This window comes from Marmota flaviventris, chromosome 2, assembly GCF_047511675.1.
Source record: "Marmota flaviventris isolate mMarFla1 chromosome 2, mMarFla1.hap1, whole genome shotgun sequence".
NCBI lineage: Eukaryota > Metazoa > Chordata > Mammalia > Rodentia > Sciuridae > Marmota > Marmota flaviventris.
The window spans coordinates 174,420,651-174,433,605 of NC_092499.1; the positions used below are offsets into that span (position 1 = coordinate 174,420,651).

General features: G+C 36.2%; 1 protein-coding gene across 2 annotated transcripts in view; it reads left to right on the forward strand.

Moving 5' to 3' along the window:
- The window catches only part of Dnaaf9 (dynein axonemal assembly factor 9), a 149,793-nt gene that overhangs the window by 52,813 nt on the left and 84,025 nt on the right, over positions 1 to 12,955 (forward strand). For both annotated transcript variants that reach the window (XM_027953746.2, XM_071608793.1), the window contains exons 8-10: positions 1,249 to 1,347; positions 7,042 to 7,097; positions 9,687 to 9,822. In XM_027953746.2, the coding sequence (XP_027809547.2) occupies positions 1,249 to 1,347; positions 7,042 to 7,097; positions 9,687 to 9,822 (291 nt within the window). The remainder of the gene's footprint in view (positions 1 to 1,248; positions 1,348 to 7,041; positions 7,098 to 9,686; positions 9,823 to 12,955) is intronic.

Consider the following 12,955-nt stretch of genomic DNA (forward strand, 5'->3'; position numbering starts at 1 on the left):
TTTAGTAAGTTTACAAAATTGTGCAACCTTTCCCTGAAGACCTTAAAAGAGCGTACTGCAGGGATACTGCTACATCGATGTTCATAGCAGCACAATTCACAATTGCTAGACTGTGGAACCAACCCAGATGCCCTTCAATAGATGAATGGATAAAAAAAATGTGGCATTTATACACCATGGAGTATTACGCAGCACTAAAAAATGACAAAATCATAGAATTTGCAGGGAAATGGATGGCACTAGAGCAGATTATGCTTAATGAAGCTAGCCAATCCCTAAAAAACAAATACCAAATGTCTTCTTTGATATAATGAGAGCAACTAAGAACAGAGCAGGGAGGAAGAGCAGGAAGAAAAGATTAACATTAAACAGATACATGAGGTGGGATGGAAAGGGAGAGAAAAGGGAAATTGCATGGTAATGGAGGGAGACCCTCATTGTTATACAAAATTACATATAAGAGGTTGTGAGGGGAATGGGAAAATAAACAAGGAGAGAAATGAATTACAGTGGATGGGGTAGAGAGAGAAGATGGGAGGGGAGGGAGGGGGGATGGTAGAGGATAGGAAAGGTAGCAGAATACAACAGTTACTAATAGGGCATTATGTAAAAATGTGGATGTGTAACCGATGTGATTCTGCAATCTGTATTTGGGGTAAAATTGGGAGTTCATAACCAACTTGAATCTAATGTATGAAATATGATATGTCAAGAGCTTTATAATGTTTTGAACAACCAATAAAAAAAATTAAAAAAAAAATAAAATAAAATATTTATTTTTTAGTTAAAAAAAAAAAAACAACAATCAAATTTTAAAATATTTTTATAACCCAAAAAGTTTCTGTATGCCCACTTGCAGTCATTCTGTATCCTCACTCCAAGCCATAAACAATTACTAATCTGTGTTCTGTCTCTATATTTCATATGAATGGACTGTATTCTTGGTGGTCTTTTTGCATCTGGATATTTCATGTAAATGGACCACATTCCTGGTAGTGTTTTGCATCTGACTTTTTTCACTTGACTTCATGTTTTTAAGATTTTCTATGTAAAATAAATAAAAATTAAAAATAAAATAAAAAGGAAAAAATAAAGATTTGTCTTGTGATAGCATCATCAGTTATGTGCTACAACCTTTTAATCAGCGTATATAAATATATGATATTTTGAGATCAATAGCAGTTTTATGGCTCTGGTTTTCTAAAGTATCTCTGTTTCATAATATTATCTCTTTCATTTTCTCCCCAGGATTTGGTTGCTTTGGAACATCAGTGGACTAGCTTCTTCGCTAATTTTGATACAGAAATTCCTTTCCTGCTAGAACTTTCAGAATCTCAGGCAGGCGAGGTATGTTAAGGGAAGGGTCAATGAAAGAAAGAATTGTTAATTTATTTGTTGTTTTTATTAAATTTTTTTTCCAAAATACACTATCAATCCTATATTATTGTTGTTTTGTAATTTGATTATCATTTTCTTAAACTGTGTTATATGCCATAAAGAAATTCACCCCCTTGCCAATCTCTATATAAAAAGTTGTTTGGGGGCTTGTGGATGTAGCTCAGTGATAGAGCATTTGCCTAGCATGAGCAAGGCCCTGAGTTTGATCCCCAGCACTGCAGAAGGGGGTTGAGGGTGTTTTGTCTTTTTTCCTGTGCCAGCTTCTCTACTGGATGAATATTCACTTTTCAGTATGGTGGTGCCTTTGTCAGCCAGAAATTCTAGTTAATAATTTCTAGTTAATAATTTCTTCACATATCTCCTTCAAATGTCAAACTGTCTTTTTTTAATATTTATTTTTTAGTTGTAGTTGGACTCAATACCTTTATTTTATTTATTTATTTTTATGTGGTGCTCAGGGTCAAACCCAGGGCCTAGGTTTGCTAGGTTAGTGCTAGGTGAGTACTCTACCGCTGAGCCACAACCCAGCCCCCAAACTGCCTTTATAAGCAAACAATAGTGAGAAGTTACCAGTTTCAGACTAAAACACTCCATGAGTAAACTGAAGTATCTAGATTGAGAACCAAAAAGTATACACACTGCCTTTGTGTGTATATGTCACAGAAATTAGTCAACGTGGATTAGAAGAGCTCTCCTGAATTGGACAGGGCAGAGTGGTGGAAAGGGTGGGGGATGGGAATGGGAAAGACAGTAGAATGAATTGGACATAAATTTCCTATGTTCATATATGAATACATGACCAGTGTAATTACACATCATATATAACCACGAAAAGTGGGAAGTTATATACTCCATGTATGCATGATATGTCAAAATACATTCTATTGTAAAGTTAATTAAAAAGAACAAATTAAAAAAAAAAGAACAACAACTCTCCTGAGCTTGCCCTTGAGTCCACCTTGGGCTTTTACCACCAGTACTCAGTTCTCTGGCGGCCCAGAACAATCCCTTCTCCTCCTCCTGATCACGTGGAGCAGGAGTTGATTTTTTTGTGGGTTGGTGGTAGTGCTGGTGTTTGAACCCAGGGCTGCCCACATGTTAGGTAAGTGCTTTGCTACTGAACCACACCCCAGCCTCTGGAGTTGATCTTAGTGTGAATTTTCTTTTACTTATGTTGTAAACCCCAGAATATATTGTTATTGTTGTTTTAAACAATTATCTATTTTAAAGGTTTACTGAATAAGAAAAATATCTTATGTCTTTTCCCATGATGTTACTTTCTCTGGCGCTCTTTCTTCCTTTGTGTAGACCTGGATTTCTATTTGGTATCCTATTTCCCTAAAGATTTTTCTTTAACATTTTTTGTAGTTCAAATCTTATTCTGATGAAATCTTTCAGCTTTTGTATATCTAGAAAAAAAATCTTGATTTCATTTTTGAAAGATACTTTTGCCATGTATTGATTCTAAGTTGACAATATTTTCCTTTCAGTACTCAAAAGATGTTGCTCTACTGTCTCTCACTTTGTTACTGATAAGTCTTTTTTAAAATTTTATTTGTTCTAATTATTTATACAAGACAGTAGAATGCATTTTGACATATTGTACATAAATAGAGCACAACTTCTCATTCCTCTGGCTGTACATGGCGCAGAGTCACTCTAGTAGTGTAATCATACATATATATAGGGTAATAATGTCTCTCATTCTACCATTCTTTCTATCCCCACAGCCCCACCTTGTTACTAATAAGTCTTTCATCCTAATCTTTGTTTCTCTGTACATAGCAGAGAAAGTCCCTGTAGCAGATTTTTAAGATTTCTCCCTTTATTACTGGTTTTGAGTAATTGGATTATGATATGCCTTGCTGCAATTTTCTTCATATTTCTTGCATGTGGGTTTTATTGAGCTTCTTTTCTTAGTTTGGTGGATTTATAGTTTTTGTCAAGTTTGCTAATTTTTTGTACATTATTTGTTCAAATAGTTTTTCAGCTTCCTGTCTCTCTCCTTCCAGTTATTCCTAAATTAGACCTCAAAATTCTCACACACTTCAATGGTGCCCTTCAGCTTTTTGCATTCTTTTTTTCTTTCTCATTACTGTGATCCTAAGAATGAGAGATATTCAAAAAGAGATAACTCAGAAGTGTCACTCTCTAGACCTGGGAATGTAGTTCACTGGTAAGAGTATTTGCCTAGTATGTATGAGGCCCTGCTGGTTCAATCCCTGGCACTACCAAAAAAAAAAAAAAGTGTTACTTTTGTTTCTGACAGGTGACAAACCTCTTTAATTTCTGATTTATCTCTTCTATTTCCTTTGCACAAATGAACAGATATGTATTTTTATATCTTTCTTGCATTGAAGAATAACAAAGAGTCATTTCCACTTTGCTTTCTTCATTTAACAATATATCTTGGAACTCTTTCCAAATCAGTTTGTTGAGATTTTTCTCCTTCTTTGCCACAATTTACAATACTCTATTTTGAAAATGAATCTTAATTTAGTCAGGTACTCTCTTATGTATACATATTTAGGTAGTTTTCAACAGTCTGCTATTTGCAAACAGTGGCATAGTAAATAACTTCATGCTCATCTTTCCATAATGTTATACACACACACACACACACCTAGGAATGGGATTTCTGGGTCAAAAGGTAAATACATACACAATTATGTTAGCTATTGCCAAATCCCCCTTAAGAAGGTTTGTACTAATTTTCATTCTTAATGATATGAGAGTGCCTGTTGCTCCACAGCCTCACCAATAGAATATAGGGTCATACTTTTAAATTTTTCCACAGTCCTAGGCTGGGGATGTGGCTTAGTAGTAAAGCACTTACATAATGTGTGTGAGGCCCTGGATTCAATCCCTGTATCACAAACATACACACATACAAAAATTGTCTCCACAGTCTTATAGATGAGAAATGGTATCTCAGTGTTGTTTTAATTTAGGTTTCTCTGCTTATAAGTAAGTTGAACATCTTTTCCATGTTTAGAATTATTTATATTTTGTTTTATGTCTTCTTTTCCCTCCAATTTAATATTGATGCAGTTTTTTTCCTATACTAGGGATTGAACTCAGGGCCTTGCACATAGATAGCAAGTGCTCTACCATAAGCTGTACCCCCAGTCCTGGTACAATATTGACTGAACAAAAGAGCACAGTTTTTTTGTTGTTATTTAAGAGCATAGGTTTTTAGGTCTTTTGTCCCTTAGTTTTAAGGAGTTCTTTATATATATTCCAAATATTTCTTCCATGTTAATCACACTTGCTTTACTTATGGAAACTATTTTTATTTTTATGTAAATATCAATCTTTTATCATCTCTAAATTTTAAATCATTGTACAGAGAAAAGTTTTTTAATTTTTTTTAATTGGAGCTCTACAATATACTATAGTAGTTGGGTAATTTTGACAAAATAATACATGCAAAGAATTTTATTCCAATCCCCATCAGAGAAAATCTTTAATTGAAGGTTAAAGAGTAATTCACCATCTAGTATTTGCATGGTTTAATGTTTTCCATTTAGGTCACTAATCCACAAGGGATTTTTATTGTGTATGGTGTGAGATACAGATCTAATTTTATCTTTTTTCTCAATGATTACTCAGTTAAAATCCCAACTATGTAATTCACTAGCTCTGTGGTCTTGGTCAAGTCAATTAACTTTTCATGTCTTAGTCAACTCATCTGTAGAGAGGAGATGATGATACTATGAAGCTCATAGGTTGTTATTAGGATTGCTTAAAAGTAAGTAATTGAAGTGTCTTTCACAGTTCACATGGGAAGTCCATAATAAATTTCAACTATTATTATTTTAAAAGTGTTATTATAAATTAACAACACAAATGCCAAAATTCTAATTGATAAATATCTAAAGAATATATAAGTAACAAAGAGAAATCCATATGGCCACTGAACATATCAAAAATATTGTACTTCATTAAAAAATCAAAGGGATAGGTGGCACATGCCTGTAATCCCAATGACTCAGGAGGCTGAGGCAGAAGGATCTCGAGTTCAAACTAGCCTCAGCAACTTAGTGAGGCCCTAAGCAACTCAATGAGACCCTGTTTCCAAATAAAATATAATAAGGGCTGAAGATGTGGCTCAGTGATTAAGCGCCCCTGAGTTCAATGCCTTGTACCCCCCCCCCAAAAAAAAAATAGTCAAAAGGATATAAAGGGCTGGAATTGTGACTCAGTGGTAGAGCATTTGCCTCACATGTGTGAGGCACTGGGTTCAATTCTCTGCACTGCATATAAATAAATGAATAAAATAAAGGTCCATCAACAACTAAAAAAAATCTGAAAAAAATTTTAAGAGGGATATAAAATAGAACATAGTGATCATTGTGGCATTGATCAATGTGGCAAATCTCTTTAAACCATTCCTTAGGCAGTGCTGATGATGAGACCCAGAAATAGGCACACTCGGATATTGTAAGTGAAAGTGTACATTGACAAAACTCTTTTGAAAAACAGTATAGTTCTGCCTATTTGTTTTAGAGCTGTCTTAGGAAATATTCAGAGCTCCAAATTATTCATTACACTATTAATCTTGATATAGAAGAGTTAGTAACAATATAAATTTCCAAGAATAGAGGACTACTTAATACACTTAAGTATAATCATATAGAGTCTATGAATATGCCATAGAAAAAAAGATTTGAATGGCCAGGTGTGGCAGCACATCTTTCTAATCCCAGTTACCCATCTCAGTGGAAAGGATTGCAAGATTGAGGCCAACCTGGGCAACTTAGTGAGACCCTGTCTGAAAAATAAATAAAAATAATAAAAATAAAAAATACAAAGGACTGGGGATGTAGTTCAGTGGTAAAACACTTGCCTGACATGCACAAGACCATGGGTTCAATCCCCAGTACTCTCCCACCCCCCCCCCAAAAACAAGAAGGAAAAAAAGATTCAAAGAAAATGTACCAAAATGTTAATGGTTCTTAGAGATTACAGTGGTGGTTTTTATTGTGTTCTGCAATGAACATATACTGTTTAAATAATTGGAAAAAAACACAAGTGTTCTCTAGAGGTATTATAATTGCTGTTTGAAAATTTGAACTCTCTGGACACTAGACCCCGTGTGTTTGCTTTGGTTAGTGTTTAGCCTAATGCTGTGTATCCAAAAGCTGAGAATTATTTATTTGGTTTCCCAGGAAACTTCTGTCAGTGTACTTCTGTGTTCCTTGGATTCTCCCTTGTTGCTGATTTTAAATTAGCATATTATAATTAGTACACATTCATGTTTTGGAAATTTATAAAAAAACTTTCTAAATATAAGGGGGAAAAATCCCTACAAGATTAGCAATTTGGACAATAGATGGTGGTTGGTCCAGTGTTCTTTCAATAAAAACTATAAATTTGAAAAGAAAATTTAAAAAAATTTTTCTTTACTTTTGCAGCCTTTTGTCTTCACTTTTTTTTTTTGCTATGTGTCCTCCAATTAATGTTGCTATCCACCACACATATCCTTCCATATTCTTAGAATAATCTACTGACATCCCTCTTTCTCACACATACATTCTACATGCTCTCTTGAGTGTGTGTGTGCACATATAAACATGTATGAACGATTTCTGATTATTTTATAAAATTGTGCTCTTATATACAATATTGTCTTCTTTTTAGCCATTCAGAAGTTACTTCAGTCATGGAATGATCTCCAGCCATATAACTGAAAACAGGTAAGGTCCCCAAGGGAAGAAGTGTGAATGGTGATAGAAAAAAATGGAACTTACAAGCAAGGTGAAATTTGGGAGCATTCAATTAGAGAACCTAGAGTCAGAAGAGTATGGCTTTAGTCATCACAGGGTAAGAAATCCTGTACCCTGTAAATTCATTGGTTTCACTGCTTTTTTTAAAGAATATGTATTTTATTTTTCGGTAATTTTATAGTAAACTAGCATTTTGTAGAGGGGAGTTACTGGGGATTGAAATCAGGGTCACTCAACCTCTTAGCCACATCCTTACCCTTATTTTGTAAAGTCTCACTGAGTTGTTTAGTGTCTTGATTTTTGCTGAGACTGGCTTTGAACTTGCAGTCCTCCTGCCTCAGCCTCCTGAGCCTCTGGGATTACAGGTGTGCGCCACAGTGCCCAGGTAAACTAGCTTTAAATGAATTAGAGCCTGCTAAAATCTAAATGAAGGAATATTGATTCCTTATCCCTAGCTTAGGAAAGCAAGAGTAAAAATTCAGGGACTGGGCAGGAGAACAATAGTGGTTTGTGGGGAGTAAAAGGATCTCCTCATGAAGAAGAGGGGAACAGGAAGTGTTCCAAAGTTTTTCCTTCATTTTTGTCATGATCAACAGGAAGTGCTTCCTCTGATGGATAAAGAAGATAGATCTTGGGCTGGGGATGTGGCTCAAGCGGTAGTGCGCTCGCCTGGCATGTGTTCGGTCCACGTTCGATCCTCAGCACCACATACAAAGATGTTGTGTCTGCCGAAAACTAAAAAATAATAAATATTAAAATTCTCTCTCTCTCTTTAAAAAAAAAAAAAGAAGAAGATAGATCTTTCCTCTCTTCTTCCCTCAATCACAGTCCACTCTAACAGTAAAACAAAATACCCTGGGGGGATTCAGACTCATTCTGTTCTGCCCAAAATATCACTTAGCTTGAATTAAGTTTCAGAAGAAAAATCAGTCATGTTTAGTTTTCAAAGCCCCTATTTACTTGATGCTTAAGGTACTATTTCAAGGGGAATGAAAAGAAATGCAAAGACTTTTCTACACAACACACATTAAGAGCACTTTAAGGAAAGGGTGGGGGATAAAGAAAACTATCTTTTAAAATATATCTCCTATCAAAAATATTTACTACAACATATCAAGGAAGAGAAGTACATGGTTAAGAAAATAAATAAACCAAATATGTTTTCTGCTCTCATGGAGTTCGTAGTATGCTGAAGAAATAAGACCTTAATTAAATAAACTCACATAGAAATATATCATTGCAAACTCTGATTAATACCATGAAAGAGAAAAGAACATTGATGATACTGTGAAGAGAGTCTGGCCTCCGCTGGGAGAGATGTGAACAATGAGTAGAGATAATTGGGAGAAGGGAGAAGATGAGAGGTCCTGAAACAAGAACATAAAGGACATAAAGAACATGAAATATCCTGGAATATGGGAGTTGGAGGAGAACTGCCTTGCATGGAAATGAAGAAATCGACTAGACCATACAAGCCCTTGTTTGCCATTTGCAAAATTTTGGTACTTCTCCTGAGAATAACAGGTAGTGAATGCTTTGTATATCTAAAAGATTAATTTCACAACCAGGTGCAGTAGTGCGGGCTTGTAATTCCAGTAACTTAGAAGGCCGAGGCAAGAGGATCCAAATTCAAGGCCAGCCTCAGCAACTTAGTGAGAACTTCAGACACTTAGCGTGGCCCTTTCTCAAAATAAAAAATAAAAAGACCAGGAGATGTAGTTCAGTGGTAAAGCCCCCCTTGGTTTCAATTCCCAGTACAAAGTATATATATTATCACTGTTGGAGAATAGGTTATAGAAGGGTAAGGGTGGATGCAGTGAAACAGGAAACGTTGCAGTTATTAAGGGAGGAAATTATGGCAGCAGGGATTAGGGGTTATGGCCATGTGGTTGGAGGAAACTAAATAAATGGTTTTCAGGAGGTTGATTTGATTTAGGGGGTGAGGAAGCACAAATCCTTTGGGATTGCCAAAGTATGCCTCATGTGAAAGTCACTTGGTGACTTTTACAACAGCTCTATGAATGAAATGACTGAGGAGGGGTTGATTAGAATGAACGAGGAGTGAGCAGAAAATGGGAGGGAGGTAGAATTCAGCCAAGAGAGAGGGAGGAAGAGGATGGACAAGTGGTGCTGGAGTATATAGGTAATGAAACTATTTGCAACCTTCTCTTATCCTTTCTACCTGAAAGTTACTCAGAAGTTGGTAACTGCTCTGTTGTCTGCCTAGTCTGATCACAACCACTATCATGCTTTAAAACCTGTATTTCTATTATAATACTGTCATATAAAACTGGGGCTTTGCTTCATCACTATATTATGCACAGCGAAATTTTAAGGAACTGTTCCTCAAAAGGTAGGTTAAGTTGAAAATATAAGTCTAGTGTGGATATAGTTATGTTCCTCAATGACTAATCCCTTTGGGTCACTAGTAAGAGTCGCCTGGCATCCCTTCCCAATCATCCAGGACATTAGGTTCAGGACATCAATCAGAAAAATCCAAGAACTCACTCAGGTCATAGGAATCTGTTTTCTAATCACATGCTTTTCTTGCTGCTCTAGCCCTAATCGGCAGCCATTTGTACTCTTTGGTAATCACTCAACTCGAGAAAACCTGAATGCTGGAAACTTTAACTTCCCTTCTGAAGGGCATTTGGTACGCAACACTGGTCCTGGTGGGAGCTTTGCTAAACACATGGTGAGTGGCTGGACTGCCTGGTGCCTGTTGGTCAATTAGTGCATTTATTTAACCCTGAGTCTGACGTTTGTTTTAAAGTGAAAAATGATTGGAAACTGTATGTATATGTTATGTATATATAAACACATTTATATTTATTTTGAAATATATAACATTTATTTATAAAATATAAAAATAAATATACAATATTTATTAGTACTAGATGTGATTTGAAAACATTTAACTTTGAAGTATTTGAAGGAAAAAAATTAAAAGCAATTTTAATAGTCATACCAAGCCTAAATTTGTGAAGTTCTGGCTTACATTTAAGATCATAAACCTTGATGATCTTTGTTCTCTTATTGAGAGTGCCAGGGAGATTTCTCATTTGATAGTATGTTGTCTGCTACATTCTTTTAAAGAGATCATTGAACTTGAATGTGGGGACTCTAATGAATGTGAACATTTATGCTATCTTAATGGAATGTTAAATATTTTAAAAATGTTTCTGGCTATCAGGAAAGCCAGAGTTGTAGGTGTTGTTATTTTTTAAATTTAGATTTGGAGAATGTGTGACCCAGGTGATATAGTTTAGTCTCTCTGAGTTATGATTCTAGAACTGCCTCTAAGCCAGCTCAGGATATAGAGATACCAGAAAGGATGGGCTGTCAGGACTTTGCTGTTCTGTCAATAGAGGCTCAGACCCCATTTTAAATCCCTGAGTAGTTTTGGAATACACAGAAAATGCCAGATGGAACAGGCTTCTCTGTGTAATATTATTTGTTGAATACACAAATTAAATAAATATAGGAGACAATTCTGACTTCTGCTTCTACAAAGATGGTGTATAATGTATACATGCTTTATCTCTCATTAAATACAATTAAAAACATGGGACCTTTCATATAAAACAAACACAAATATACTCTGAAAGGTACAGAGAAGGAAGCAGGATGGCTAAAGACTTCAGGAAATAAGATGATAGTGAATTCTTATGTTTTTTTTTTCCTTATATCCAGACTGGATATTCAAGAATATCCAGATATATTCAGAGGATCAGAAAAGGTACAGCCTAGTAAGACAGAAAACTTTAAAATAATAACTGCTCTATATACAAGCCCTACAGAAAAAGTACACCTCTGCTCCAACCCTCCCCACAAAGGCCGAGTGGAGACCCTAGATTTCCTTGCTTGCCAGATTGGGGTGAGCTGCCATCCCCACCCATATTCTGCTCAGGATAGTGTCATAGAAGGCCCAGTGGGGAGCCTGAACTTCATAGTTATTTTAAATTATCTGTCCAGGGCTGGAGACATAGCTCAGTGATACAGCACTTGCATAGCATGTGTAATACCCTGGGTTTCATCCCTAGGACTGCAAAATAATAACAATAATAGCTTCTTCCACCCCACAGTATAGCAAGAGGGCTCTTCTTGGGGCAGAATCACAGGTGGCCAATGGGGAATCATATGACTTTTATCACCACTGAGCAGTAGCAAGGCCTCTTCCTTACCCATAGTGTTTGTTACCCTCCAAACTCTGGGATGGTATCAGCTGAGGCATAGTGGGGAACCTGAGCTCCCACTGATATAGCCCCCCCAACATGCACATGCCAGTTGTCAGTAGCAGCTGAGTGGAGAACCTGGATTTGCACTCCTACCGGGTAGTAATGAGGAGGCAGGTCCTCCTGCTCACCACTGACACAGTTTTGGAGGAGGCCTTCTAACATGTTAAGACTTCAGTAAGATTCAGAGAAGACTCTCAGTTTCAGCTCTGATGTGTAAAGAACTTGGAAATTATCCCTATATTTATAAGAAAAAAGCCAAATAAATTGAAAATCAATGACTTTTCTTGGATTCATCAGAGAACTAAGGTCTCAAGGCAAACTGCCACTCTGAAATCTAGAGAGACAGGTAAATCCAGAGAATCACAGCCTGTGTCTCCGTACCTGCAGCAGAAACCACTGATTTTACAAACTTGTGGGAACACTTAAATGGTAATCGTAGTGAAATTCTGCAGGTAGAAAGTGGACTAGTGTGAAAGTGAGAAACTCCTGGGGGACATAGGATTGTCACATTTCCATGGGTTATATTAGTTGAACCCTTGCAAGTTCACATGGTAAAGAGCAAAACAAACCAATTCTCTTATGACTGGTAGGGGAAAAAGAAGAGTGACTGTTTTGAAATATAAGGAAGATAATAACAAAGGCCTCAATAGCAAAACCTACATTCCAGGATAAACAATTTTACCCAAACCTTATTCCATTGGGGAAAAGGGCATTTCTTTGACTCTATCACACTCTGGCCTTCCTGACTCACCTAGGAGAGAGGGAAAAGAGCTAAGAAACACTTGTAAAGGTCAAAGCCTGCAGATACAGGCCCACTCAAAGACTGAGATTTAATCACAAGATTATAGAATGCTTTTCCTACCCCATTACCTTAGCACCACTGCAGCAGGTCTGCAGTTTAATAGCAGGTGGTTAATAGCTGCAAGGCACAAGAGTATATAAGGGGGAATTCATAGGGAAACCCAAAGATAACAAGAGAGACAGATCTAAGGACAGTATAGGAATCAAAACACCTAGCACTTACAACTACAGAAAACATTGAACAGAACCCAACTCTTAGGCATGTTAACATAAAATCTCACATTTAAAGACTTATTTCCCTTGGTTTCTATTACTTAATATATCATGTCTGGCTTTTAACAATAACAAAAAAAAAATCACAAAGTATTCTAAAAGGCAATAAAAAACATGGTGTGAAAAGCTAATGTGACCCTCAGAACCAACTTGTATCTCATATTTTATAATTTTCGGACAAAAATAATAATGATGATGATGATAATAGCTATTATTATCATTTTACAGTCCTGGGGATGGAACCCAGAGCCCACACATGATGTGCAAATGCTGTACCACTGAGCTATGTTTCCAGCCCTGGACACAGAATTTAAAATAGCTACGGTTAATATGTGAAGGGCTCTAATGGAAAAAGTAGGCAATATGTAGGAATAGATGAATAGTGTTAAGCAGGGAGATGGAAACTCTAAGAAAAAATCAAACAGAAAGGCTGGAACCAAAAAAAGTTATAATGAAAATTAAAAATGTCTTTGATGGATTTATCAGTAGATTAGTCATATCCAAGGGAAGAATCAG